General features: G+C 35.8%; 3 protein-coding genes across 3 annotated transcripts in view; 2 read left to right on the top strand and 1 right to left on the bottom strand.

The window, feature by feature from the left end:
- Window positions 1-10,003, top strand: part of LOC142345736 (uncharacterized) — a 160,978-nt gene extending 150,975 nt beyond the window's left edge. Inside the window, exons 20-25 of the mRNA XM_075398032.1 lie at window positions 382-585; window positions 5,096-5,360; window positions 8,111-8,397; window positions 8,684-8,762; window positions 8,955-9,020; window positions 9,368-10,003. Of these exons, the coding sequence (XP_075254147.1) occupies window positions 382-585; window positions 5,096-5,360; window positions 8,111-8,397; window positions 8,684-8,762; window positions 8,955-9,020; window positions 9,368-9,757 (1,291 nt within the window). The 3' untranslated portion in view covers window positions 9,758-10,003. The remainder of the gene's footprint in view (window positions 1-381; window positions 586-5,095; window positions 5,361-8,110; window positions 8,398-8,683; window positions 8,763-8,954; window positions 9,021-9,367) is intronic.
- LOC142345738 (tetraspanin-3-like) overlaps window positions 1-25,943 on the top strand; it is a 550,337-nt gene that overhangs the window by 5,092 nt on the left and 519,302 nt on the right. The gene's annotated exons all lie outside the window — the stretch shown is intronic.
- On the bottom strand, window positions 17,659-23,588 carry LOC142345347 (poly(A) RNA polymerase, mitochondrial-like). Its single transcript, XM_075397368.1, has 2 exons — window positions 22,288-23,588; window positions 17,659-18,499 (listed from the first exon to the last, which is right to left on the bottom strand). The coding sequence occupies exons 1-2, from the start codon at window positions 22,926-22,928 to the stop codon at window positions 17,701-17,703; spliced, it is 1,440 nt and encodes a 479-aa protein (XP_075253483.1). The 5' UTR covers window positions 22,929-23,588; the 3' UTR covers window positions 17,659-17,700.

Raw genomic sequence — 25,943 nt, 5'->3', positions numbered from 1 at the left:
TTAACAAATTTTGCGATCTACCATAGAAAAGTTATTTCATTATACTTCTTTTGACCGTTATGTATAGTCTCAGCTGTGATAATTAATTTTTTTAGAGCAATTTGATTTTCAAGGAATTAAATTAAACTATGCTTTTTGTTCAATTTATCAACTGACTACGGCGTCCAAGACAGTAAAGATCGAAAGGTCTATTGGGAAAGCTGCATACTAGATTGAGCTTTTTCGGATGAATATGTATAGATAGACGGTCATACACTACCAGGGAATAAACTATTAGTTGCCTTTTTCCATTCATGGGTGTTTACGTGCTGATCTGGATCGGTAAATTCAACAAACAGTTTTATTAGTTGGTAGTAATAAGATCGTTCTGTGCCATTTTAGGAACGTGGAGAAACTGAGTGAATTCCTGACACTGTGTTGCAATAATTTGGACGTAAACCAGGAAATCTTCGAGTTGACACCTTCTGCTCCTTTGCATGGTATTGGTGGGTCTTCTTTGGCAGACCAGATGGTTTCACCTGCATCTACAAACTCTTTCCTGGGATACACTGCCTTGTCACTGGCACAGAACGTGTCCGATGCCTCGTAAGTGGTCTTTACTATTCATTAAACTGACGGGAACTACCCCATTGAAGAAAATAAACCATCTATAAGTGCCATTTTTATACCCTTATAACGGTATATGTCAGTTGAACTGGCTAGTTTGACCTCGTATCAGACAACTAATTGCTCAAAAACGCGCGTTATTTGTTGACATCATTAAATGGAAACAAAACCGTGTTCCAGTCGGAAAGGAATTAAAATAAATTTTGAAATTGTATTTAATTCTAATTATTTTAACCTGAGACATAGTTGAATCGAAAAGTGATTGTGTTTCTGCTTATTTTGATCAGTGAGCGACCAAAGGAACCGGAAGTTCAGGGAAGAAATAAAGTTTGGAAAAGTCTTGGTGAACGATTTCGAAAAGCGGAGAAAAGTGTTTAATTGCTCTTGAAGAGAAGCAATTCTTTTAAACGTGTCTATGGCGCCACTGTTGAACAGAAGCATGTGCTATCAGACCAACAGAAAACGAAATTGAAACTCAAAAACTTGAAGTTTTGTCAAAACTCGAAAAAGGCCAAACCGAAAAATTTAAAAAGTTGGCACCCAAATTTTGTGTATCTCCCATTTTGGGAAGGGAAATCCTGAGCAACCCGGGGGTATAAGGTATAGGGTTTAAGATCTGTTTATACATTTGCATGATTTTTGAATGCAAATTGGAGTAGTGATTTCGGTCACGCCAAAACAGTAAGTAGAGCGAAAAAGCCAGCGGTGAAATTTTTTCAAATTCGAGTGAAATTTTTTCACTCGAATTTGAAAGCAAAGTGAGAAAATGGTGTTCGAACAAAAATTCGCTTTCTCGGTAGTGGTTTTTCTGTTCACATGCGGCAATTTCACTTCGATTTTTACTCACTCTATTTTCGGTTTTTGATCGCTTGACTTAAGTCAGGAGTTTAACGTTCAACTTACTTCACTCACTGGTTCAAATGAATGGATTTTAAATTCTTTCACGTTTTGTAGTGAATACGGTCAAGTTCAAAAGCGAACATCAAAAGAAACGGGATAAACTGATAAATCCCTGTCATTAAGTCATATTGCAATAGTTTATCAAAGTTCGTTAGAGCGATTGCTAGCTGAAATTAGTATTAACCTTTATAGCTTGTAGTTTAGAAGCTAAATTAAGCACAGTTTTAGAATTTAACTGAAACTGCCGCCAATACTTTTTGAGAAACTAATTTATTAAGCTGTCTATTACGCTATAACTATTTTTGTGTGGGCCTTTTATTTCTTGCAGTTGAATTAAAGAAGGGCGCCCATCTAAAAGAAATAAATAAATTTTATTTGCTCTCAAACGAAGTGTGTAGCTATATGGCTGTGGTCTTTTGTATGCGATTTTTTGCTTGACCAGTTTTTGGTCTGGCCCTTTTGACTTTTCGTTCTCAAATAGGATTGAGAGGCAGAAACAGTACGGCTCACAAGTCTCTATGTATGAGATTCACCGTAACAGTTTAGGAGATGCAAATTCATGATATAGGTGATTAGAGTTTGATACCGTCCCTCTTAACTCCTCGCACCCTCTCAACCGACCCCAACTTCACCTCATTCCAACCCTAACCTTGAGAACCGCCTCTCCCTCTCCCTTTGCCTCCAGGGGAGCGAAAACTCGAGCAGGTTTGAACCTTATATTTTTCAAATTACTTTGAAAATGGAGTGGGAAACTGGTGTTTGAGAATTTTTGAGAGGGTTTTTTTCACGTGCGGTAATTTGACTTTGTGATCATTTTTTCTTCCGTGCTAATAAAATGGTAAATTTAATCGAGATATGCCTACATGCAATTGCCTGACTCAATGGAAAGCTAATGCTGTTTATGTCTTTTACACTAATCTTTGACAAATTTTTTGTCGACTTTTGCCTGTTTCTTAGTTTATTTTACTTTATCACGTAGTCTCATTAAAACGGGTCTCATCGGCTGCTAATGATGCATAAGAGAATGATATTAATCGTTTGACTTAAACAATTGTTTTCTTATAATACTAGAAAATGTTTGTGTAATTTTTGCTAATTTTTCGTTTCTTTTGAATCTAATTATTGACATCAAGTTGATAGCACTAAATATAATGGATTTGACACTACTTATTAAAATTTTATTTCTTACTATTTTATTCTTACTAAAATTTTATTAGTGGTTTTCTGAGTGCTGCCCGTTTTTGTTGCTTTATTGTGGTATGGGCGCTTTGTCACAATAATAACAGTTCTTATTGGCCATCTAGTGCGCAATTATCTTGAGCAATTTATCGGCTTCAATTCTGTTTTAAGATATTTAATTTGTTGACTTAGATGCTAATAGTTTTAGTAAAATTTTTAAATCTTGCCTTTATTAGGTGATCTTTTGGTCTTTTTCATCAATTGCAATTAATAAAAAATCAAAATTAATGCAATTAAAAATCAATGTTTTTGACTTCTAAAGTTGTATGGTGTGCTGTGTTTAAAGATTAAGTATGTAGTTGTGTGTTTATTCTGAACTTGAGACCAAAAATTTTAGAAAAGATTCTGATTCCTCCAAGTTTCTGTTCTTCTGCCCTTTTTTAAATTTGTCTCTCATTGATCTCGGCAAGTCAAATGTGTTGCTTACGCATTGTAAGGACGCTCAGTGTCAATAATTATAACATAGCTGGCAGATTGCCAGAAAATAGCCGCAATAGATTCGTAGATCGGCAGTCTAAAAAAAACAGTAAAAAAGACAGACCAATAAAAATTCGTCTTTTCATTGAAGGCTGATATGTTATATTTTGTTTAAAAATCTGTATAAACTTATTGCTGCCTCTATTAGCTGATCTCAAATAACCTTCATTTAGAGTGACACACACCCATTTGACCTTATCTCTTATTTCAAAGTGAGGAAGTCATTTTTGAGAGTGAGGTAAGTCAAGTGTGACCAAAAATTTAATCACACGCCTGAACAAAGCAACTCGCTCCACTAAGAGCGAAAAATGACGTCACACATGCAATTCAGTTAAAATTGCATGAACGAATGAACAAAAAGTGGCTGTGACGTCATATGGTCTTAACAAAAATCATGACGACGAAATAAAAAACATAGCAGGACAAGTCCTGACGTACAATTCAAAGAATTTTCATTGACTCAACAAACAACTAGACCTAGAACGGACAATGGGTGAATTGGGAAAACCATTTCTAAAAAAATCAGATGAAAAAAAACAAAAAAACCAGAAATCAATGTCAAAATGCTGCTAGGGAGAACAAAAAACCACTAGTGAGATATGTAATTTTGATTCTAACAAAAAACTAGGTCTAGAAGGAGCTGTGAATGGATTCGGAAAACTATTTAGAAAAAAATCCGATCCAAAAAATCGAAAAAACAGTAAAAATCAGAGTGAAATTGCCGCATGTGAACAAAAAACCACTAGCGAGAAAGCGAATTTTTGTTCAAACACCGTTTTCTCAGTCTACTTTAAAATTAGAGCGAAAAAAATTCACGCCGCAAAACCACTCGCTTTTTCGCTCCATTTCCTGTTTCGGCGTGACCAAAATCACCACTCCAATTTGACTTCAAAAATCATGAAAATGTGTGAACAGATCTTAAAAAAAAGACAGCGCCCCAATACAATTCAAATTCTTTGAATTGTAAAAAAACCAAGAGAAGGCCAATAATAGCCCCAGCTATCGCTGTGCGGCTATTAATAGGATGTTGTTAATTGCTCTCAAACGAAGTTTGTAGCAATTATATTAGTCCTGTTGGTCTTTCTTTTTTTATGCGATTTTTCGCTTGACCGATTTTTCGTCTGACGCTTTTGACTTTTCGTCCTCAAAAACGGGATAAACAGGTAGCGCCCAGCGGGCATTAAGTGCTCTTAGAGCCTTTCAGCTCAAACTGCTTTGGATACTTATACTTATGGTGTGAAGGGCGGTTCTTAGAGGTTGAGACATCCCCCCACCCTGTTGACTTCCCACCCCCACTATTGCCTCCACCCCCACCGCGCTATTGCACCCCCAACCCAGTGTTGCCCCCCATCAGCCCCAGGTGCACCCCGCCCCCCGTGGCTAGCTACTGACGAAGCCAACCGCTCGCCCGTCGTTTGAGAGCAATTCGCCCGACGTTAGTCGGTTATGTTAATTCTTGTAATTTTAACATTAGTGTTCGGAAAAAATTTTGGATCATTTCCGTTTGTGCCCAACCAGCTTAGTGGCTGCTTGTTATTTGCACCACCGAGCATCCCCAAGCCGCAACTGGCTATACCGAAGGAAACCACTCGCCGGTAATTTGAGAGCAATTTGCCTGACGCTAGTCGGTTATGTTAGTCGGAGTTCCTATGACTATAATGATAACTGGTATTGATATCAAGCTCACTGTCTTCCTATTAACAGGTTGAAATTACCATATTTATCGAGTCTAATGAAATTGCGAACCAAATTAGTTTGACACGTAGAAAAATTAGGCTGCCGTCGATTTTCTTTTTGGCAACCTGTTTCAATCCACACATCCACGGCGACCATTTTCCGTCAATATGTTTTCATTTTGCGTTTCCTGTTGTAGGTGTGCTAAATTAGTAGAGGATTTGGGCCGTGATAAAGAGAAAATATCAGCACAAATTCATCACTTGCTCCAGTTGCGAAGAGACTTGAATCTGCAACTCAATTTAGCCTCTTCTCTCCTCCAACAAGTAGCCCTGGAGTGTGTTCACGTGCAGAGTGGAATTGTGCGTGGGATGTGTGACCAGGTGATGAAAAAGTTCGAGGGAGAGGTCAATTGTGCTCAGCAGGAGGTCCTCACCACAGACAGTCAAGAAATGAGCAAACAGGTTAAGTAGAGTTAGGCGGGATTTTTCAAAATATATGAGCAGTATTGTGTGAGAGCTTCACATCTCTTTACTTTTCGTTGTTTTCGCCCCTTCGTCAGATGAGTAGTGATAATAACGACGCAGCATTGATTTTAACCATATACGTTTTGGTTTTAATGGAACGGCACTAATTTTCCGAAATTTTTGTACTTGTTAGCTGCGCGTACCTATATTGCGCTACTCCTTATTGTTTCGTCGTATGACGCTCTTTTTTAATTGCTCTCGTAGAGAAGCAATTATTGTAAACGTGTATTTTTTATGCAAAATTGTCGCTTGACCGTTTTGACTTTTCGAGTGACTTTTACGCCCTTTTACTTTTCGCGGTTCGCGTGATCTAAAATTCTCTCTCAATCACAATTTCAAGCAGCTGAACTCAATTGGCGGCAATTTAATACTAAAAGTCAACTGAAAAGTGCACCGACAACGGTGCTATTTTCACTTTAAATTCTCAATAGTGGTATATGATAGCCTCTAATTTGGTTATTTGAAGCCCACTATTGAACTTCTTAGTTCCATTTAGCCCCCCCCCCCCCCCCCGACTGAAGCAGGCTGCAATTGATTAGAGCTCCCACTAGTCGTTCGAGAGCAATTGCGACGTTTAGTCGGTTATGTTTTATAGATGCGAAGCTGAAGCTAAGCGGAGCTATATTGCGGTGATTTGGTTTTTACATTTCAAAGAATTTGAATTGTATTGGGGAGCTGTCTTTTAAGGTATGTGCACACATTTTCATGATTTTTGAAGTCAAATTAAAGTGATGATTTTGGTCACACCGAAACAGGACGTGGAGCAAAAAAAACGAGTCGTTTTGCGGCGTAAAATTTTTTCACTCTAAGTTGAAAGGAGTGAGAAAAGGTGTTTGAACAAAATTCGCTTTCTCACGTGTTTTTTTAATGCGGCATTTTGACATTGATGTTTACTATTTTTTTCCTATTTTTTGGATTTAATAATTTTCGGAGTGGCTTTCGCAATCCATTTATAATCCATTCGGGGTCTAGTATTTTTGTTTAGTTAATGAAAATTCTTTGAATTGTGTCAGAACTTGTCCTGTTTTTCTTTGTTCCGTCGTCTGACGCTTTTTTATTTTAGATTTACTCACACAGCAAAGCGGGAAAAGTCCAATTTTCTGAATGACTTGTTCCTCCTACTTGTTTGCGCGAGTGAACTAATTTTCTCACTCTTTAGCAAAAGTTTTTAGGTCATTTGCGTCAATAGATTTTGATCATACGTGACTTACTTCACTCAAATGAATTTTACACTTTAGTTTAATTTGAATCAGTTTAATGTCAAAGAAACTTAAATGTGTAATTAAGATCCCTAATAAAAACGATTCTGCGGAGTGCATTTGAACAAGCCATATTAAACTATGCCCAAAAGTTTTTAAGCGGAGTCGTTCTTTTTTTTCCACGTCAAACTGAGCGACCAGAAAAACCACAATTGACGGAAAAACAGCACATTTGACGAGCCTTTTGAAAATAAATGGCATCAAAATGTTTTCAACTCGTGCAAGTGAATGTTATATGCTACAAACCGTACAAATCCAGCATTGAAAATAATTGAGGACAAATGACAAGAATTTGAAGCGTTACTAAAAATTTCGCTAATTTTTTTGGCGTGAGTGGTTATAACCGTTTCCTGAATCCAGGAAGATTGAAACTTAAGTTTGTTTTCTAAACTGAGTCTCAAGTCTAATAGGACCGAACAATTAACGCCTAAATAGATTCATTTTCTATCACCTAAAAAGGAAATTCATTTGATACAACGAAGATTCGGTAAATGGAGCAGCAGATCCAGACAAAATTCAGAAAGCGTGTAAACTTTTTTACTACACAATTTTGTGAACCCAATTTTACAACCCAAATAGTGAAAACCTCGGCTTTAAATTGAAAACTTGTTTTGTCTCACTACCAAGCAGCGAAGACCTGTAGTTAATGATCCCAAAATTTATCTACAAATTAAATAATTAATACAAATCTCTGATATTTCATCAGAGATTTGTATTAATCTTTTCATCTTGTTTCTGAACATTTCTAAAAGTTTGACAAATAGGCAAATGAACTAGAAAAAAATTATAAAATTGGCTAAAATGGGCAAAAAAAATCAGTCTCAATTTTTCTGTTCTTAGGTATCTAAATCATTTCTACATGGGACAGTGTCGAAAAATAAACTATTGTTGTTCTCATATACCCTTTAAACAGCCGCTAGTCATCAGAATTAATTAAAATGAGAACGAATTTAAGAACAATTTAATCAAATTTAGGCTAAAATGACGCAAAGTCGATGCCAGAAACTGGGCGCCCGAACTTATTCCAAAAAACAAAATTCTTGAAACTTTTCATTGTCAGAGACCTTCAATTTGATGTCACATATGTTAATCTGGGATGCTCTCAAAGAGTAAAAAAGTGTCTCAGCAAAAAAAAGTGGGACTAGCATAAATTTCTCCTATATTATATTGAGATAATTAAGTTGTGAATTGGTAAGGCTCCAGGGTAGTAAATCGCAGTCCGATGAGGCTCAATAAAACTGAGGCTCGCCGAAATCCCTCCACAACTGCCATCATGACTACCCTCAACGAGTGAGGCCAGCCTCCCTGAGCTAACAGCCAAAGCCAGACCATTCACACGCCAGTCATTTAGTAAGACGTCGTCAGACATTAATCGGTTGTTTTTAATTTTAACATCTTGACTAGTTTCAGAACTGTTTTTTTTTGCAGAGGCAAAATTTGGAGAACATGGTGGTGAACTTCATGCACATGGCCTTCCCAGAACTGATGTGCGAAAGCAATACTGTGAACAACAATCAAAGGAGTAATCAGCACCACCATCAGATACAACAGCAGCAGCAGCAGCAGGCGGGATGGAGTGTGACTTCTATCGGTGGTGGTGGGAGTGTGAGTGGAGTGAGGAGGGAAGTGAAGGTGTTGATAGAGAGAAGGTTCACTGAGAATGTCTTCATTGGCATCCTCTTCCCACGTGGATCACAGTCATTTTCAAGAGACAGGTAGAACCCTTTACACCAAGAAGCCAGAAGCGACAGACTAGATTTTCATAGAGGTCTACAAACAACCTTCGAGGAATTGTTTTCTTTATTCATGTTGAATAGTTCGGGGTATAAAATCTCAGCGGAATCACTTATCATTGTGAAAGAGCTGCGACATTAATTTTGAGGTAAAAGATCACCAGCCACATTACTTGAACGCTTACTGCAGATTGCCTGAAACATGTGTCGGCGCGAAATTTTTGATAAACTAAATCAAACGAAAAATAATCATTGAGTGTGTTTTCAGGGTAATGCATTCTACACTGTCCAATCTAGCCCAGCAGCTCAACAGTGAGGCGTGTGAGTCGCTCCTGGGACTACCAAAGGTGAGCGATCACACATGGAATCTCAATTCATGTGATGGATATTAAATTGCCAAAAACAAATATTTCCAATGCAGTATTCGTTTGTACGTTTGGTTCCGTGTTTTTATGTTTTTATCATGTTGTCAGAGAGAAAAATTGTCGCGTTCAATTGCTGGCTAAAATCGAATGAATAAAGGGTGAGCTGTGTTTCAGAAGTACACACGTGGGTTCCCATGGCCTTTGGCAATCAGGTCACTGGCTCTCATCAGTTTCCAAATGGTAAGTCAAGAATAGGAATAACAGAAATGATGGCACCCAGAAATGAAACATATAATTTGGGTCTGTTCAAAGCCATATTGATAATCAAAGTAATTTTGAGTGCAACACTCAAATATGGCATCGGTAAAATGGAATGAGCTTTCAAAGTTGTCACGATGTTGTTTCAGCTCAGTAAACCCTTAGATACATCTTTTGGTACAACCACTAAATTTGATTAGCCCCGTCATTCGACTGTTTTTTTTTCAAGAAAAATGTACTGGGGTTAAAACTTTCCAATTCTCAAATAAAGTATTTGCTCAATGTTATGTTCGGATGATGGCGTTAATTTATTCAATTGCTGTATGCAGGTGTGTGACGACATTGTGCGATGTATTTGCGCAACAGTGTCTTCTCTTCTCACATCAATGCAGTGGAACTTGCAACAGAAGCACAACAGTAGTGGTGGCAAGGTCAGATCTAGCAGCGGCAATGGCACCAACAAAGACCACTCCTCAACTCATCACTACTCTTCTGCCTCTGCTTCGATTATGGTCACCTCTGACAACCTGATTCCGGCCCTGATGTCTGTCATAATAACCACCAACCCTCCTCTTTTATTCTCAATCATGCAATGGCTAAAAAGTCACGAATTGGAGCTACTCGGAGGTCGAGAGGCGTTTTGTGTCACTACTTTTATTGCAGCGTACGAGCAGATAGTGCAGCTATTTGTGGCTAATCAGTGTGCTGGTATGGACTAACGGAGGCCATACATGCAATTTTGCATCAAATGGAATGCACAACAATTAAAACTTGTTCCCAAAAGTGATTAGTGACTATAACCGAATATTTACCCAAGAGCGATGGAAGCAATGTATTGCGAATTTTAATTAGCTGATTTTTCATGAAAGACTCAATTGCTATTGCTTTGAATGTCTCAAATTGCTATCATCCTAGTTTATTGAACAATATTGGACTGACAAAAATTAATTTAATGTTTAACAGTATCTTTTCTCAAGAATTGTTGTATTGGAGGTGATACGGATTTGATCAATTTTTAATTGCTCTTGAACGAAGTTCATAGCAATTATTGTAAACGTGTGTGTCTTTTTTATGCAAAATTTTTGCTTGACGGTTTTGACTTTTCGAGTGACTTCTACGCCCTTGACTTTTTGCGTGATCTAAAATTCTCTCTCGATCACAATTTCAAGCAGCTGAACTCAATTGGCGGCAATTTAATACTTAAAGGTAAATGAAAAAAGCGCCGAAACTGGTGCCATTTTTCACTTTAAATCATTAGTGGAATATGTTAACCTCTAATGTGGTTATTTGAAGCCCACTATTGAACTTCTTAGTCCCATTTAGGCTCCCACCGATTAAAGCAGGTTGCAATTGATTAGAGCTCCCACTAGTCGTTCGAGAGCAATTCTTCCAACGTTTAGTCGGTTGTTTAATAGACGCAATGCAATAGATGGAGGCTATTATCGATCTCCTCGTTGTTTTAAGGTCAATAAAGCATTTTTATAGCTGCAAGCTGAGCGTAGCTATATTGAGGTGATCTTGGCTTTCTTTAATTGCTCTCGAAATTATTGCAAAATAAAAGCAATTATTGTACACATGTGTCTTTTTTATGCAAAATTTTCGCTTGATCGTTTTGCGCTTCTCTTCTAGAGTAATCTTTGACTTCTAGAGTTGGCTGTTGAAACAAATCCGGTTGTTCGAGAAACGATCGCAAGGCCCTGATAGCCTATTGGTTAATGCCTCTGTTGAGGTAAAGGAATAGGACTCAGGAGGTCGGGGTTCGAACCATACCTTTGCCTGATGTTTTGCACCCATAAAGAAAAATTTTACGCCCCCCCCCCGCCTGTCATTCCGGAGCATTTTTTTCCGACGTTAGTTGGTCTATGTTTAATAGCCGCGGTCGGCTTCTCAAACGGCTATTATTTAGGCGCTATCCTTTTTTAATTCGCTTTACCCTTTGATCACGTTTTTCGTTTTACAAAATTCACGATTTTCACGTTTGACCTCTGACTTACTTCACTCACTGTTGCAACTGAATGGATTTTTAATTCTTTCAAGCATTGAATTACGTATTTTAGTGAATACGATCAATGTCAAAATAGCAAAACCAAAAAAAACGGGATAAACCGATAAAGCCCGGTCAATAACTCTTTGAATTAGGTTATCAAAGTTCATTGGAGCGACTGCTAGCTGATATTATTATTAAGCTTAATACCCTTCAGTTTAGAAGCTGAAGTAAGTAAAGGTTTAGAATCAAACTGAAACTGCACACTGAATTAGAACAACTTTTGAAACTTAGGAAAAAAATTTTTATTTCTATCTCTTTTTTCTTTTTCTGTTTCAATCCCGATGTGCGTCTAGCGCGTCAACGGCGGCTATTTTCCGGCAACCTGCCGGCCATGTTTTTGTTTCGTCTTCTGACGTTTTCATTTATGTGCGTGGCGCCACTGTGTGATAAGTTTTTTAATTCATAACTGACTTCTCTAAATTTATTGAGATCATTCTACTCCCTAACCCTTTCAAGGTCAACATAGGACTGCTATGTAATGATCACTGTTAAAGCATGGCGACCAGAAAATAACAAATTTTTATTTTTTAAAGAACGTATTTTTTAATTTGAAAATGTATTTTGGCTTTTAAAAGGTTGGTAATTACATCAACTCAACTCGGTATCTATTGCTATCTATATTCTACATCACATAAGTATGTTTCGCGACTATTGGCACTCATTTTTCTAATGTGTTTACACATGTTTTTGATTACTTCGCTTTCAAAATGGAATAAAAAGATAGTCCAAAGGGCATTAAACTGCATACGAGTCCGCCAAGTGCTTACTGTGCTGAAGTTATCGGGAAGGCCTGAACTCAGGTGAAAAGTCAATTTTGAAAGTGTCTATGGGTTGGGTTTATCGGCACAATTGCGTTTTGAGGACATAAGCTACAATAACTTAAGCAACTTTTCAGTAATTTCTACTTTATTTTTCAAATTGTGTCCTTTTTGGCTTGAGCAAATTTGTGGCTAGCATGAAATCAAATTGTGTTGATTTTTGCAAGAAAGAATGTGTCTTAAGTTTTAAGTCGCAAGAAAATTGGACAATTTAGCAATTTGTGAAGGTCTATTTTTTGTCGTTTTGTCTTCGAGTCATCAAAAATCTATTTTGAGTTGGCAATTGAGTTTTCCGTTTGCTTTATCATTTTTATCAACCCAAATTTTACCATACTTTGCTAATTTAAAGTTTACAGACAATTTGTTTTTTGACAGCTTCTGCTTGACTCTTATATTGCCGAGTAAAATTTTTAATGATAAAAGGTTTCTTTCATTCTCAAATAAAACATATGACAAAAAACTTTTTGTGTTTGTAATGTTAATTGTCCTATTGGTAAAATTGGGGATTTTTACTTTTCGATTAGATTATTTTGATTGTTTTCAGGAGCAATTGAAAATTCATTGATCGACAGATAGCATAAAACGCAAAAACAGTTGCTGCCCATTAGCGCCTGAAATTAGTTTGAAAAGTACAAAACAGCCGGACAAGTCCTGAAAACAATCAGTTTTTTGTACTTTTTTAAACTAATTTCAAGCCCCAATGGGACGCAAATGATTTTTGCGTTTTATGCTATCTGTCGATCTATAAATTTTCAATTGCGCGCGAACGAAGGTTGAAGCATTATTGTAAACGTGTTAGTCTTTTTACGCCAAATTTTTGCTTGACCGCTCTTTCGCTTTTGTTCTAGAACATTCTTTAATTTCTTGCAATTTTTTCACACTAGTTCATTTTTGAGTGATCTACGTTGCTCTTGTTCTGAAACAAAGTTCGTTGGTAAAGACAATTGTGAATGAAAAGAGATCAAAGGCATTGTAGGAGATCAGGGGGTTCGAACCCCTGTGGATCCCATTTCTTGCACCCATAAAATATTTCTTAAGATACAATCTAATAAGATAACCCTCTAAGTTAAATTGCCCCTGCCTGCAGTTAGAGAGAAATTCATGGGACGTTAGTCGGTTCATGTTAAATTTTTGTTCTTCATTTAGTTGCGTTTAAAAATTTTATCTAATTTCGGCCTTTTTGTTTTTTAAGTCATAATTTTGAGGGCATTTCATTACAGTACATTGATAGGTACTTGTTGCCACATTTAGTGATATCAGTTTTCACTTAAAAAATGGTTTTAAATTCTCTTAATTGCCTTAACCCCCATATTGCTTAGATTTTCTTTTCATCACATATCACCTTTTCATTTCCCTGATGCAGTACTAAATGCTCAAAGGCGGCAAAGATAAAATCGTTTTGTTAGCGTAATTGTTAGCGAAATTGTTTTGAAACGTTCTCGACCATGTATTAACATTTAAAGGAAAATTGCTTCTAAATTAAAGTATACTGAACGTCAAAAGCAAGCACTACCTAGTTTTACGAAGTAAAAATTCAATTTTGAAGCCATCTTATCGGGTTTTGAAGATAATGTTAGGCCATCGATCGCCTAGATTATTGGTCGTATCTACTTATGGAATTCTGACAATACGTAACATACGTAACAATACGTATGTTAAGTTGAGCTCCATTCAAGTCTCCCAAAAAAGTTGTCACGAACTCACATTTTGTTCACATTTTTCTCTTCAATGTTTAACGCAAATGCAAACTGAATCATAGTTGAACAAACGTGAAACCAGATGACATTTTGAGACAATTTTCTTTCAACAATGAACCTTGGAATAAGGTCGGGAATAAGTTTGGGGTATCTGGTAAGTTGACGCTGCGTAATATCTAAATTCAATAAGTAGGCAAGACAACTAGTCAAGCGAGATCAATGACGTAAATAAAACATTGCGTCAGAAATTGATTTTCTAAATAGTAAAACTAAAGGGAGCTAACTTACTTTTGACGTTCAGTACAAATATACTCGCCTGTTAAAAATGCCATGAACTACATAGCAACGTTCAGAAAGGATTGTTAACTGGAACCTTAGCACGAGCGAAGAAGTCAAATCTATTTTTCGGTGCATTTTAGTTTTGGTACTAAAACAGCAAATATAGCAAAATTTTGAGCTACTTTCCTCAATTGCTATATTTCTTTCACAATTAGAAGTTATTTTTCACTTTAATGGGGACGTAAGTCATGCTCTATTTCTCACAAGAATCTACTTAGTAACAGCTCCCTTAAGCAGTAGTGCTTAATGTTCATCAATTCAATTTTGGAGCAAGCAGAATTCAGTTGTGAGGTAAGTCACATGATTAAAAATGTAGCTGAGCTACGTATAAACCCGCCAACTGACATTACGCGCAGATTGTTGTTAATCGGTAGAACTCATTGAAGAGAAGAAAGTCAAACGCTCAGAATAATCATCGACTGAGACGCCGAGCTTACAAGTATAGCGAACCACAAAACGTACTTGAACAAATGAAATAATGCGTCGAATAATTATTAGAGTAATTATAAGAGTCGAATAATTCGAATTTCCCCTTTTTCGCACCGGGCTTTTTAGCTTTTGTGAACATCGGCTAATTTCCACTACGGTTGGTCACTTTGTCGATATTTTTCGTCCAAATATTTGGTTTTATTATATTAAACTAAAATGTGACGAACCACGTTATTATCATTATTCCGATCCCACTTGTGGGGGGGGGGGTGACTATACACTCAAATGGTTATTTTTTGTTCAGTCAATTTTGGCCGATCGATATATTCATCGCAGAGAAATGTGAGTGGTAACATTGAAAATCTTGCTCACTTTTCATATCGAGGTTCCGTTAATGACAAACCTCATTTACAGTCAAATAATGCCCAATGAACAAAAAAATTAGTTTTCCTGGAATCACTCATGTTTTTTGGCTTCGATTCGAGTGTTCTTAATTTTTGAAATTCTTTTTGAATTTTAAATTTTTGTAGTCCTAAGGCATAGACTCTTGACTAAAACAGCATCAGGGTTCCTAATGAGCATTAAGAGATACTATCTACTGCTTTGAGTGGACAGCTAATGGCGGCTAAGACATAAGCCGATCTTAAACTTATTTTTGTGAACTGTTAGTCAGTCTTAGTAATGTCAGGACCCCCTTCATTTCTATTGCAACCCAAATTAATCTGGTTAGCGTTTTTATCTTCTATATGTTGGTTTAACGACTTTGATGCCACAAGCTTTCATATATTCGTTTAACTTTTGAATATTTTTTTCATAATTTTGGTTCCTTTTGAAATTTTATCACATTATCCTAATATTGATAATTCCATTGGCTGAAAGAAGACGTTCAACGGATCAAAGATAAAATTTTCGGAGAAAAGCTCATGTTTTAAATGGCTTCGACTACTTCTCGCACATTCCTACTGAATATTTGGTTTTTGCCTGTATTTGTTGTTGTTTTCATAGTCATAAGACTTATTTTGATGCCATATAGATGACTTATGAATGACAAACAGCGTTGTTTCCCATCGAGGCATAACTTACCGAATTTATTGACTCCCGTTGAAAGCTATTGAACTTAATGGCGTTGATACTACGGGTTTTCTCAACAAATTCGTGGTTTTTAGTTATATTTTACTCATTTTTGTTGATTTTTTGAAGTCAGATTGTTAAAAAAAGAATCCCATTGCTGTTGAAAAAAATTGAAAAGTTCTTTAAGGTCATTTTTTGAAATATAAATTTTCTGTCCTAGTGAAACCGTAAAATTTGCTACACTGGTCTACGCCTACGTGATTTTTGAGACAACGAATTAGCAAATGGTACTTTTTAAATTCCCATGAAGATAAACATTGTGGTTGGTATTAATTAAAGGACCACAATTTCAAAATTAAACTAAACGTAAACTGTCCTAGGAATTTAAAGGCAAGGGTGGGGAAGACTACAATTTAATATCACTTCCGAAAGCCTGTACTGTTCGTTTTTTCTAAAACTGCATTTCTACCATTCTTGCTGATTAATTGCCACCAAACGAAGTTGGTAGCAATATATTAGTTCTTCTGGTTTTTTATGCGACTTTTCGTACTGACAACTTTTTGTCTGGTCTTTTTTAATCACCATTTGAATTTTCGTCCTCGAAAACGGGATAAACAGTTAAACACCGGAGCTCATTAAGTCGCTCTCCCCAATCCCGGCTCCCTCAATTAAGCTTAAGCTAGCCTCCCTAAGCCGAATCGCGCTATTTTTCGTCTGTTACGTTTCTTTAATTTAATACGCAACTTCCAGAAAAAACAAAAATATCCTGAATAGCTCTTGAATCATTCGACCCTACATACGCGAAAATAAACCAAAAGAACTTAAACTGAGAGCTCCTTTTTCTTCCTGACTTAATGGTTTTTACACACCGCCTTTTAAGTAAACAAGACAAAATGATCAAAAATTTTCACATTTGTTTAAGTGTTGTCAAAGTTAAAATTTGCTTTCTATTTCAAATAGTCAAGAAAACCCCCAAAAACAAAAAAGCGAATGGCAACAAAAGAAGGCAAGATAAAAAATCACAAGTTTAAAATCAATGAAGTTTTGGTCAATCTATTAAGCTACAAATTGAATTCACAGAAGACATCCTCTAATACTGTATTACAGTATCTACGAGACCTCTCATTATTGAGACAAAAAAAACAAAAATCAACTATGGACAAAAATGAACAACTACGGACAAAAAATCAAAAATCCAGTAAGAAATAAACCCATTACCAAAAATAAATTTTTATCAAAGTCAAGAAGATGTTAGAAAAAAACTAAAAACAAGTACATGTTATCAATTTCATGAGCTACCTCTCCTTAATAAAACTGAGTTACAAGTCAATAAAACGAAACAAAAAGGCGCAAAATTTCAAAATGCATTTAAACTTTCAAAATGCATTCAAACTACATGTAAACAAATAATTCAAAGGTCAAAAACAGCAAGGTATCAAACGAAAACGTTTAATAGGTTTTTATAACTCCTTAGGAAGTCAGTAACCTGTAATTAAAGAGACAGCATCGAAGTTTTATAAACAATTAGCTGCTGGAATCGAGATATTGTGAATATACACCTTTAGAAATTCAATAGGACTGTTCATTAAAAAGCTTAAGTGACAATGCTACAAAAAAGAACAAATACTAGCAGAACTCAAAAAATTCTCAAATACTAATAAAGAAATTTAGAAATCCGATAATACCTGTCACTTTTTGGGCTGTGACATGACAAGAACAACAAAAATGGATGTTTAAAAAAAAACTACTTGAAAACAGATTTGGTAACTGAAAACATTAAAAACAAACCAGCCTAGGAAAGCCAATGGGACCTGAAACTCTAGGAACAGCACTTCAGCGGGCGGTAACAGCTATTCTCGTCTTTAAGGACGAAAAGTAAGAAGGTTTAAAAAATCGGTCAAGCAAAAAATCGCATTAAAAAACCTACAGGCTGATATCATTGCTCGACTTCGTTTGAGAGGAATTCTAACTATTTGCTGAATTTAAGAATGCATACATTTAAAAACATTCATTACCCTAGTATTCGCAAAAAGCTATAGAAAAACCATCAAAAAAGATGTCAGGTTAGCAAATATTTGAGTCATGTTGGTCTTTTATATACAATTTTCTTCTGACCAACAAAATATTTGTGACGTGACTGCTTGTCTTGCGAAACTAGGTATGCTAGTAAAGCCACTTAATCAACACTTCTGCGATCACTTCACTTTCTGTCACTCCAGGACTGCAAAAATTTGTCAGTTATAATTTTATTCAGCGGAATTCTATATTCTAGCATTGATCATATCGTTTATATGAGAATTTTTTAAAATGTGCATGTTTTTTGAGTCGCTGTTTAGAGGCGACTTCAAAGTTTTCTTGATCAGAGGCGAACTGAAGTAGTCGTCTAACGTTCTATGGGGTCTATTCGCTACTACGGCTGACAGTGATTTGAGTTCCGACAGCTTATTCTTAGAAGCTGCCCGACAGACATTCTGTTCGACATCAAAAGGATTCAGAACAAAAATTGAGCTGCTCCTGTTGGCGTCGAGGAAAGACTTGGGTCTTTTTTCACCCACAAACGGATCAAGTTTGAACTTCTCAAAATCAAATTGCGCAACGAACACAAAAAAGCCGTAAAACAATTCTTCAGTCTGCTCATTTTCACTAAATTTATCAATGTTTTGCAACTCTGAGGGTAAAACATCGCCAATATCTTTCCCTTTAAACTGAGTTAAGACACATTCAACACTCGGAATCACATTTTGTTGCATCAAGTAGAATAGATAAATAACCGAGATTTGAAATGACGTGAAGAATCCTGGTTTGTAAGATGCGATAATAGAAAACTGACGCAATAACTGTTTGATAGCTGTGAAGACTTGGACAACAGCAGGATGCATTAAAGAATAGAAGTAGCTGAGTTTTGATTGCATAAGCTCCATGTTATTCCATCTAGGTGTGATGTCTCCGTACACTGGAAAAAAGCGATGTTGGAAGCTAATAAGAGGCACTTTGGCACCCAGGATGCTGTACGTACTTTCAAATAGCATCTTCTGATTCTTCATTTGCTCTTCGAATCTCCTAAAATATACAACGTCAACAGAAAAGAAAGTGAAGGTCTCATTGGTTGCTATCATAGGAAAATGCCAAAACTTCACAGCTGAAAACAAGACCACCTCACAAAGTAAAGATTACATTTTAAAGTCAAAATTTTAAAGTCACTTTTCGCCTATTTTTAAATTTTTTCCTAATATTCAGTAACAAAAACCTTATATTTTTTTATATAAGCGATTTCTGCGTTCATTTCTCTTATAACCAGTAACGTCCTTTCCAAGTGATATCAGGGGACCAATTGCAGAAATTCTATCCAGGGTTCAATGAGAGAAAAATGAACAGAACAAATATTAATTTTTCGTCCGTTTTAAATTGTTTTTTTTGTCGTCTCTCAAAAATTCCACCATGCTTTTTGGCTGGTTGATGGATAAGACCCAGAGGAAACAAATTTTCAAGTTCGAGAAACAATTTAGACCAGTTTAGATCCAGCACAGCAGCCAAGGCAAAATTTGAAGGCACTTGTCAGGAAACGAAATAACTGTCTCGTACAAATAGTTAATAGAGCTCCGTTCTCCGCTGAAACAATTGCATAGGGCCTAAAAAGAGGAGCGATGGGTTATTATAACAACGAGGCTCGGTAATTAGCTTCCGTGCATAATGTTTTGACTCTCTTCATCCACATTTTTGGCTTAACTATCTACCAAATCAAGCAGAGATGATACACTTTTAAAATAGTCAAGAGTAGCTTTAATTTTAGACTTTATTTATTCTCAAAATGGGACAGACGGGTGAGTAGATAGGTTAGTACATGTTTGGTTATCTTTTTTCTTTCACTGGAAGGAACAAAAATTGAACCGAGCAACAGATTTTTTTAAAGAGATCAAATTTAACCATTTATCGAGGAAAAAATGACACGGTCAAGTAAACGCCTAATTTCGCCAAACAAAACAAAATGAAATTCTGAATTCAAATTCATATCCTATCATCAAACCAAACTTCATCAAAAGGTCTTTCAAAAACATATTTCTGTATAATAATCCAGCGTGGTTGAATTATTAGCCCTATTTCATTTCAACTGGGCTTTGCTTTCTCACTTTATAAACTGAATAATGAAGTCAATTTTGTGAGAGTTCTTACGGTATGTACACTCAAAAAACAAACAGCTTGCAGAAAAAAATGATGTCAAGAACACATAGCAGCAGCAGGAAGGCAGAATTCAGCAAAAAGGTCGCACTTTTATGACACGTGTTCCGACGGTGTTAAAAAACGGAGGAAGACAATGAAATAGAGAAAAAGAGCACAGGTCCCGAATTGTAATGCAAATAATTGAAGAAGCCAAAGAATTGACTTTCAACACTTTTACGATAACGTCAGCTTTTGATAGTCAACAAAACATGACAATAAAATAAGAAAAAACGGGACAAAAGAGAACCCTATTTTAATGAAAAAAATATGGTGCTAACATTACCGAAATTAATTATATTATAATCAATGAATTCTTACTTTTTATTCATAGAAAACACAGTCAAATTTTTTGAAAAAAGTCATGTTACCTTATGGAAAAACTGACATATAAAAATAGGAGCATTTGAAAAGTGCAAGCATTGTTTCCGCTACAGTCACGAAAATAATAAGGCAATTGAATACTAACAAGTGAAGTCAAGTTTAAAAAACACTTGAATTTTTCAAAAAAGAGTTGGTGTCAGTAACATCAGTTACTAATTAAAACTATGAGCCACGGATCACACTAAAAAGCAAACGAGACCTGTTAATATTGAGAATAGGAGACAGGAAAAATAAAACGAGTACGGACAAAACTGAAACAAAAGTCGCCCTATTAATCGAAAAAAAAGTATAGAAGTCAAAACCATTAAATGAGAAACACTAACCACTAAGCAGATCCGCTTAATTTCACTAGAAAGCATATGGAAGCTTTCATTATGGAGAATATACAACTCGAAAAGAAAAATAATCAAAAAGAGGCAGGCCCATTCGCAGGCCTAATGGAACCGGCGATTAATGAGCGAATGATAAACCATAAAACTGATAAATGAAAGCTCAATAATCTTTTCATTAATAAGATTTACTGACAGAACCAAAAAAAAACAAAGCAAAATTAAACTAAAACCAAAAATGTGTCACAGCCAAAGAACCATAAGCTAGCGACTTAAAACCCAAAAACTTCCAAATATTTGTCTTTAAAAGACCAACTGTCCTGGCGTTAAAGCGACGCACTCGTTAGACCATTAAATGGACAAATAAAGGCAAAATTCAAAAATAGCCCAAATTTTACGAAACCCTAATATCTGAATCATAAAATACGCTGTTGAACAAACTATGTAGGTTCACTTATTTATAATAAACCGTCAATAATGACAACAAAGAGTCACAACACAACAAAGAGTCAGAAAAACTTGAGGTAACAATCTTTAACAGCATTTGCAAAAACAGCCGACACCGAAGTCAAATTGCCGCACGGCAAAAAATATCTTTGAAAACCGAAACTTTGTTCAAACAATTTCTTTCCACTTTATGCGCAATTTAAATACTTTTGGCCTTTAAACTTACGCATCGTTTCCTCCTTTTTACATTTTCAGCGACACAGAAAGCACGGCTTCAATTTGAATTCTGATTGACGTCAAAAAATATGGATCTTAAAAAAAAGGACCCCCAATATAATCCGAATCCTTTATTAAAATCAATAAACACTTATAGCAGCCTCGTTATTGTATAAAAACACACAAAACTAGAGCAAATATTAACATAATTGGCCAAAACTATTTTAAAACTGGCCGAAAAATACGCAAGTGAACAAAATTACAAAATGTCAAATGTTCACAAAAACTTTGAAATTCGAAACCTGAAAATCGAGACATAACAGACTAATGTCGGAAGAATTGCTCTCGAACGACTTATTACAGCTCTAATCTCTCAACATCATTGCTTAAAACTATCTTCAACTGACCGAAAAATACGCACGAAAAACAAAATTACAAAAAATGTCAAATGTTTACAAACTTTAACCTCTATAACTCCACGAAAACCGAAATTCGAGACATAACCGCCTGACGTCGGAAGAATTGCCCTCGAATTACTCATTGGAACTCCAAGCTATTGTAGCCTGCCTCAGTCGGTAGGCGAGGACGAGGTAGTAGTAAACTCTGGCGAATTGAGTTCAGCTGCTTAAAATTGCGAATTATAAAAATGTAGATCACGCACACGCAAGTCAAGGGCGTGAAAGTTACTGGAAAAGTCAAAACAGCGCAGCAAAAATTCTGCATAAAAAGAGACCTTTGCAATGATTCATTCGATCTTCGTTCCAGAGCAATTAAATATCAAAAAATTCTATTTGACGTGCATTCCAATGAAACTCCAATGGAGCATATAGCCAACCCCACTAAGTGGGGTCGGAACAAAAACATCCGATAAATGCTTAACGCGATTCCTGAGTAAATTTATGCAAATAATTTATTCCTTCAAAGTTAAAACGTGGAAATTTTAGTTGAGTATCAATGATTAATAAGCCAATCGGAAGACAATATTAATTTTTCTCAATTGGCCAAAAAATTTCTATATTTTTGTACTTCTGCCATTTTTACTGGCGCCATTTCCTGATGGCAGCAGCAGACTCCTATGACACTAAATCCGTTCTAAAAACGTTGCCAAATATTTTAATCTTTAATAACAAAAACTGAAATCTAGCTCAGAAATCCAAGCTTGAACTTTCGGATCCAGTCTTGTAAAAACTACAATGAACAACAAAGCAGTACAATAAAGTGCCGGAGCAAAGATCATCATTACATTTATTAACTCACCTTAGAACGCCGAAGAGATCTCTCCTCGCTTTCAGATAGAACGCCATATCGACATCGCTATTTTCACTCCCAAACCCATTAACAGCACTTCCAAAAAGCTGTACACAGTCGGAAGATATCAACGAGTTTCTCAATAAACGATTGTTCGAGATCAGATCTGAGATTTGATCATATACAAAGAAACTCTCTTCAGTTTGAGATCGAGACGAACTTGTTATGACGTAGTTTTGAACAATTTGGTCACTGAATGGCAGCTTGCATAACGATGGTAAATGAAGAAAGGATTTGCTCTGGGAATTTTTTGAGTTCAACCTCTGAACGACCTTTCTGTTTGACCCTCCGAAAAAACACGTCCTACAACTGCTTTTTGTATCGCGTAGAAGATCATCTGCGTCTTTCGGGGAACCGAAATATGCTAAAGACGAAATTTTTCCATCAAACGAGCATATGTCCCTCAAGTTTTTGACGTTTTTGATTCCTGCTTTAACAAATATTTCGGTCAATGCTTTGCTGTCAACTCCAGGAAACAGGACAGCAGCACGCACGGCCTCCTTATATTGAAGGAAGTTTACATTGTAAGTTGCCAGAGACCTCTTGAAACAATATTGGCAAGACCCAATAGAGCGACGCAATCGAGTCATTTATTCTATTTTAGGTTTCGATAACCAAATAAATCATTTTAATCTATAAAACTCTACGTAATGAAACCATCTTAGAGTAACTGCGGCTTAATACAGATCAAACTTGTCAAAAAATATGACGACGTGCGTTTCAACGTATGCAAAATATTCGGGTCTTTCCCCATGTAACCTCCAGCTTACTGATCCTATAACGTATACCCCTTGCCGTAAATATACCACCATAGTGGCATAATTGAGAGGCGGAACTATAATGTTAATAATGCTAAATGGTAAAATGACGACACCTTCACAAAAAAATACTTGAAGATCGTCTGGTCCGGGTCCTCACAGCTCTACGTCTACACACAGCACTTTGTATTGTTGTTGAGAAATCGCAGCATATGCTGCAGGGCGATTTAGTTTCCCGGTATGCTGCAGGGCGATTTAGTTTCCCATCTGTATTAAAATATTCCCCTCTTATTTCTGCACGTAGAGTAATCTCAAAACACTATCTTTTAAAGATGCTGAGTAGTAATTGTCAATTAAAACTTAAATTGATTAACTAAAACGAACGTTTTCGAACATTGCGTTCATCGTCAGGTTTAAAAATTAAATGAAATCATTTACAAAGTATATAAACTTGTCTTTGACTATAATTCTAAGAAATGAGTTAAAACAACATCGAATTTTGAAATTATTTGAAATTCCGAATATTTGAAATTCCGGAATAATCTGACAGCTCGTATAAACTGGTTCGCCAAAATGACATCAGTAATGATGCTGCCATTCACTCTTATCCATCTTCGACAATAAAAGACCTCAATAATATCATTGACAATTATGCGCCATCAACAAAAGCAGAATGTCTGATTATTCATACAGGGCATAATTCCATTGATCAAGGTACGGCAGGAGAAGATGCCGCTAAAGAGTTGGGAGTCGTTTTATCGAAGTGCGTTAGTAAAATAAAGCCTTACAAAGTAGCGATTTGTAAATTACCCAAGGTCAAAAACGGCAGTTTTGGACGCGAAACAAACAACAATGAAATAAACAAATTTAACCGGGCTTTAGACGATATAGCAGATTGTTTACGCGGAGAGTTTCAAAATACCGACATAAAAGTTCTGGATTATAATTTGGAAAATGTAGATATTCGAATGGATGGCATTCATCCTAATCACAATGGAATCCAGAAAATGGTTTTTAGCTTAAGAAATTACATATCAAGTGTGGGGTATCAACCTTCTGTCAGCAACGTATCTATGAGACAAATCAAAAAGCAGCCAATAGATAATGTCAATAACTGGAACAGAAATGGTCATATGGGATATAATGCGTTTGGGTGACTTTGAAAAATATGTTTTCCTATTGGAAATTTTTCGTGTTTTTTAGCCTGTTTTTTCTTGCAAAAAACAAAAAATGTAAGTGTTCAATCAATTGTCACCCAAGCACTTCAATTTATTTGATTTTCAAAAACAAAACAATAGTTGATAATGTATGTCTTGGATTTTGGTCTTTAAACTTAATATATCAGTTCCTAACTATAACCTACTTAATTTTACTTTGCGGTGATGTCGAATCTAATCCAGGGCCCAATTTACATAATTTACAAACATTCGAAAGCTACGATAAACATAAGGCAAATGCAAATTTGCATCCATGTTTTGTATACACAAATATTAGAAGCGTTAACAACAAACACGAAGAGATTTCGGATTTTTTGCAGCAGCAGAACAGACAAACATGCTTCATTGTTACTGAAACATGGATAAACGATAATCAGAAGGTACCCTTAAACTTTTTATGCAACAATCACCACTTTGTCCATCAAAGTAGATCAAAATTGACGCAGTTAACGAGAGGTGGTGGAGTAGGGATATGGGTACCAAATACGTTCAAACATAAAATACGGAATGATCTCAACTCTATTAACAGAAGTTTTTTTGAATCACTCTGGCTTGAAATACAAGCACCGTTTAAGGAAAAACTTCTAGTTAACGTTTCTTATTGTTCCAATAAAAACTTGGGCGAATTTTTCTAGAAGAGTTGACATCAGAAATTTCAGGCGCATATTCAATAACTGATAATGTAATACTATTCGGAGACTATAACATCAATTTTTTCAATCAAAGAGAAAAAGAGTTATTGATAGAATTTGATTCCAACAATGGGCTTGAGATAGTAAATAAAAATACTCCAACCTGGACAAATGGAAATCAGGAAACATTAATTGATCACTGTTTAACAACGAAACATCAAATTTTTGATACAACTGTTATCGAGCAATTATTTGGAAGTGATCACTTTACACAAGTTTTCTTTTCGTCACTGGACATTGATTATGAAAACAACAAAACGCAATTTTTTTACCGGGATACTAGCAAATTTACTAGAGCTAATCTTAACAAAAAAATTGCATCCGCGGATTGGAGTTTCATGTATCAACAAAACAATGCAAACTCAACTTTTGAAAAATTTTCAATTATGTTTGAAAATTTTCTGAACAGTATAGCTCCCATCAAAATAGGAGAGCCATCATCAAAATCAACAAAAAAGAAATGGTTATCCAGAAAAATTCTGAATCTAATCAACGAAAAGCACAGGCTTTTCAATATTTGGAAGATAACAGCAGACGTTGACACATATAACTCATACAAAAGAATAAGAAACCATACAAACAGACTACTTAGAAGAGCGAGCCACAATTATTCACAAAAATTGTGCGAAAGTCTTCCCGATTCAAAACAACAGTGGAAATTCATTAAAACAAAAATAAAACACGAGGATAAAAACGGCGAAATTTCTAGAATTCGGTTCAACCAAGATATCTTAAAAGACAAAAAAGAAATCGCTGACACAATTAATATTTGTTTTTCTAAATTAGGTTTATACGAAGGCGAGACAGAAAAGATTGAGCTACCGGACTTTGCTTTTGACAAAACTGAGTTTTCTTTCAGACATATAACGAGAAAAGAACTGTTTACTGTAATTGATCAATTACCACAAAACAAAGCAGCGGGTCCTGGATTACTCACT

This window comes from Convolutriloba macropyga, chromosome 9 (assembly GCF_964194025.1).
Source record: "Convolutriloba macropyga chromosome 9, txConMacr16.3, whole genome shotgun sequence".
Taxonomy (NCBI): domain Eukaryota; kingdom Metazoa; phylum Xenacoelomorpha; order Acoela; family Convolutidae; genus Convolutriloba; species Convolutriloba macropyga.
The sequence above is the reverse complement of the archived record's forward strand: the minus strand, read 5'-3'. Positions and strand labels throughout refer to the sequence as shown.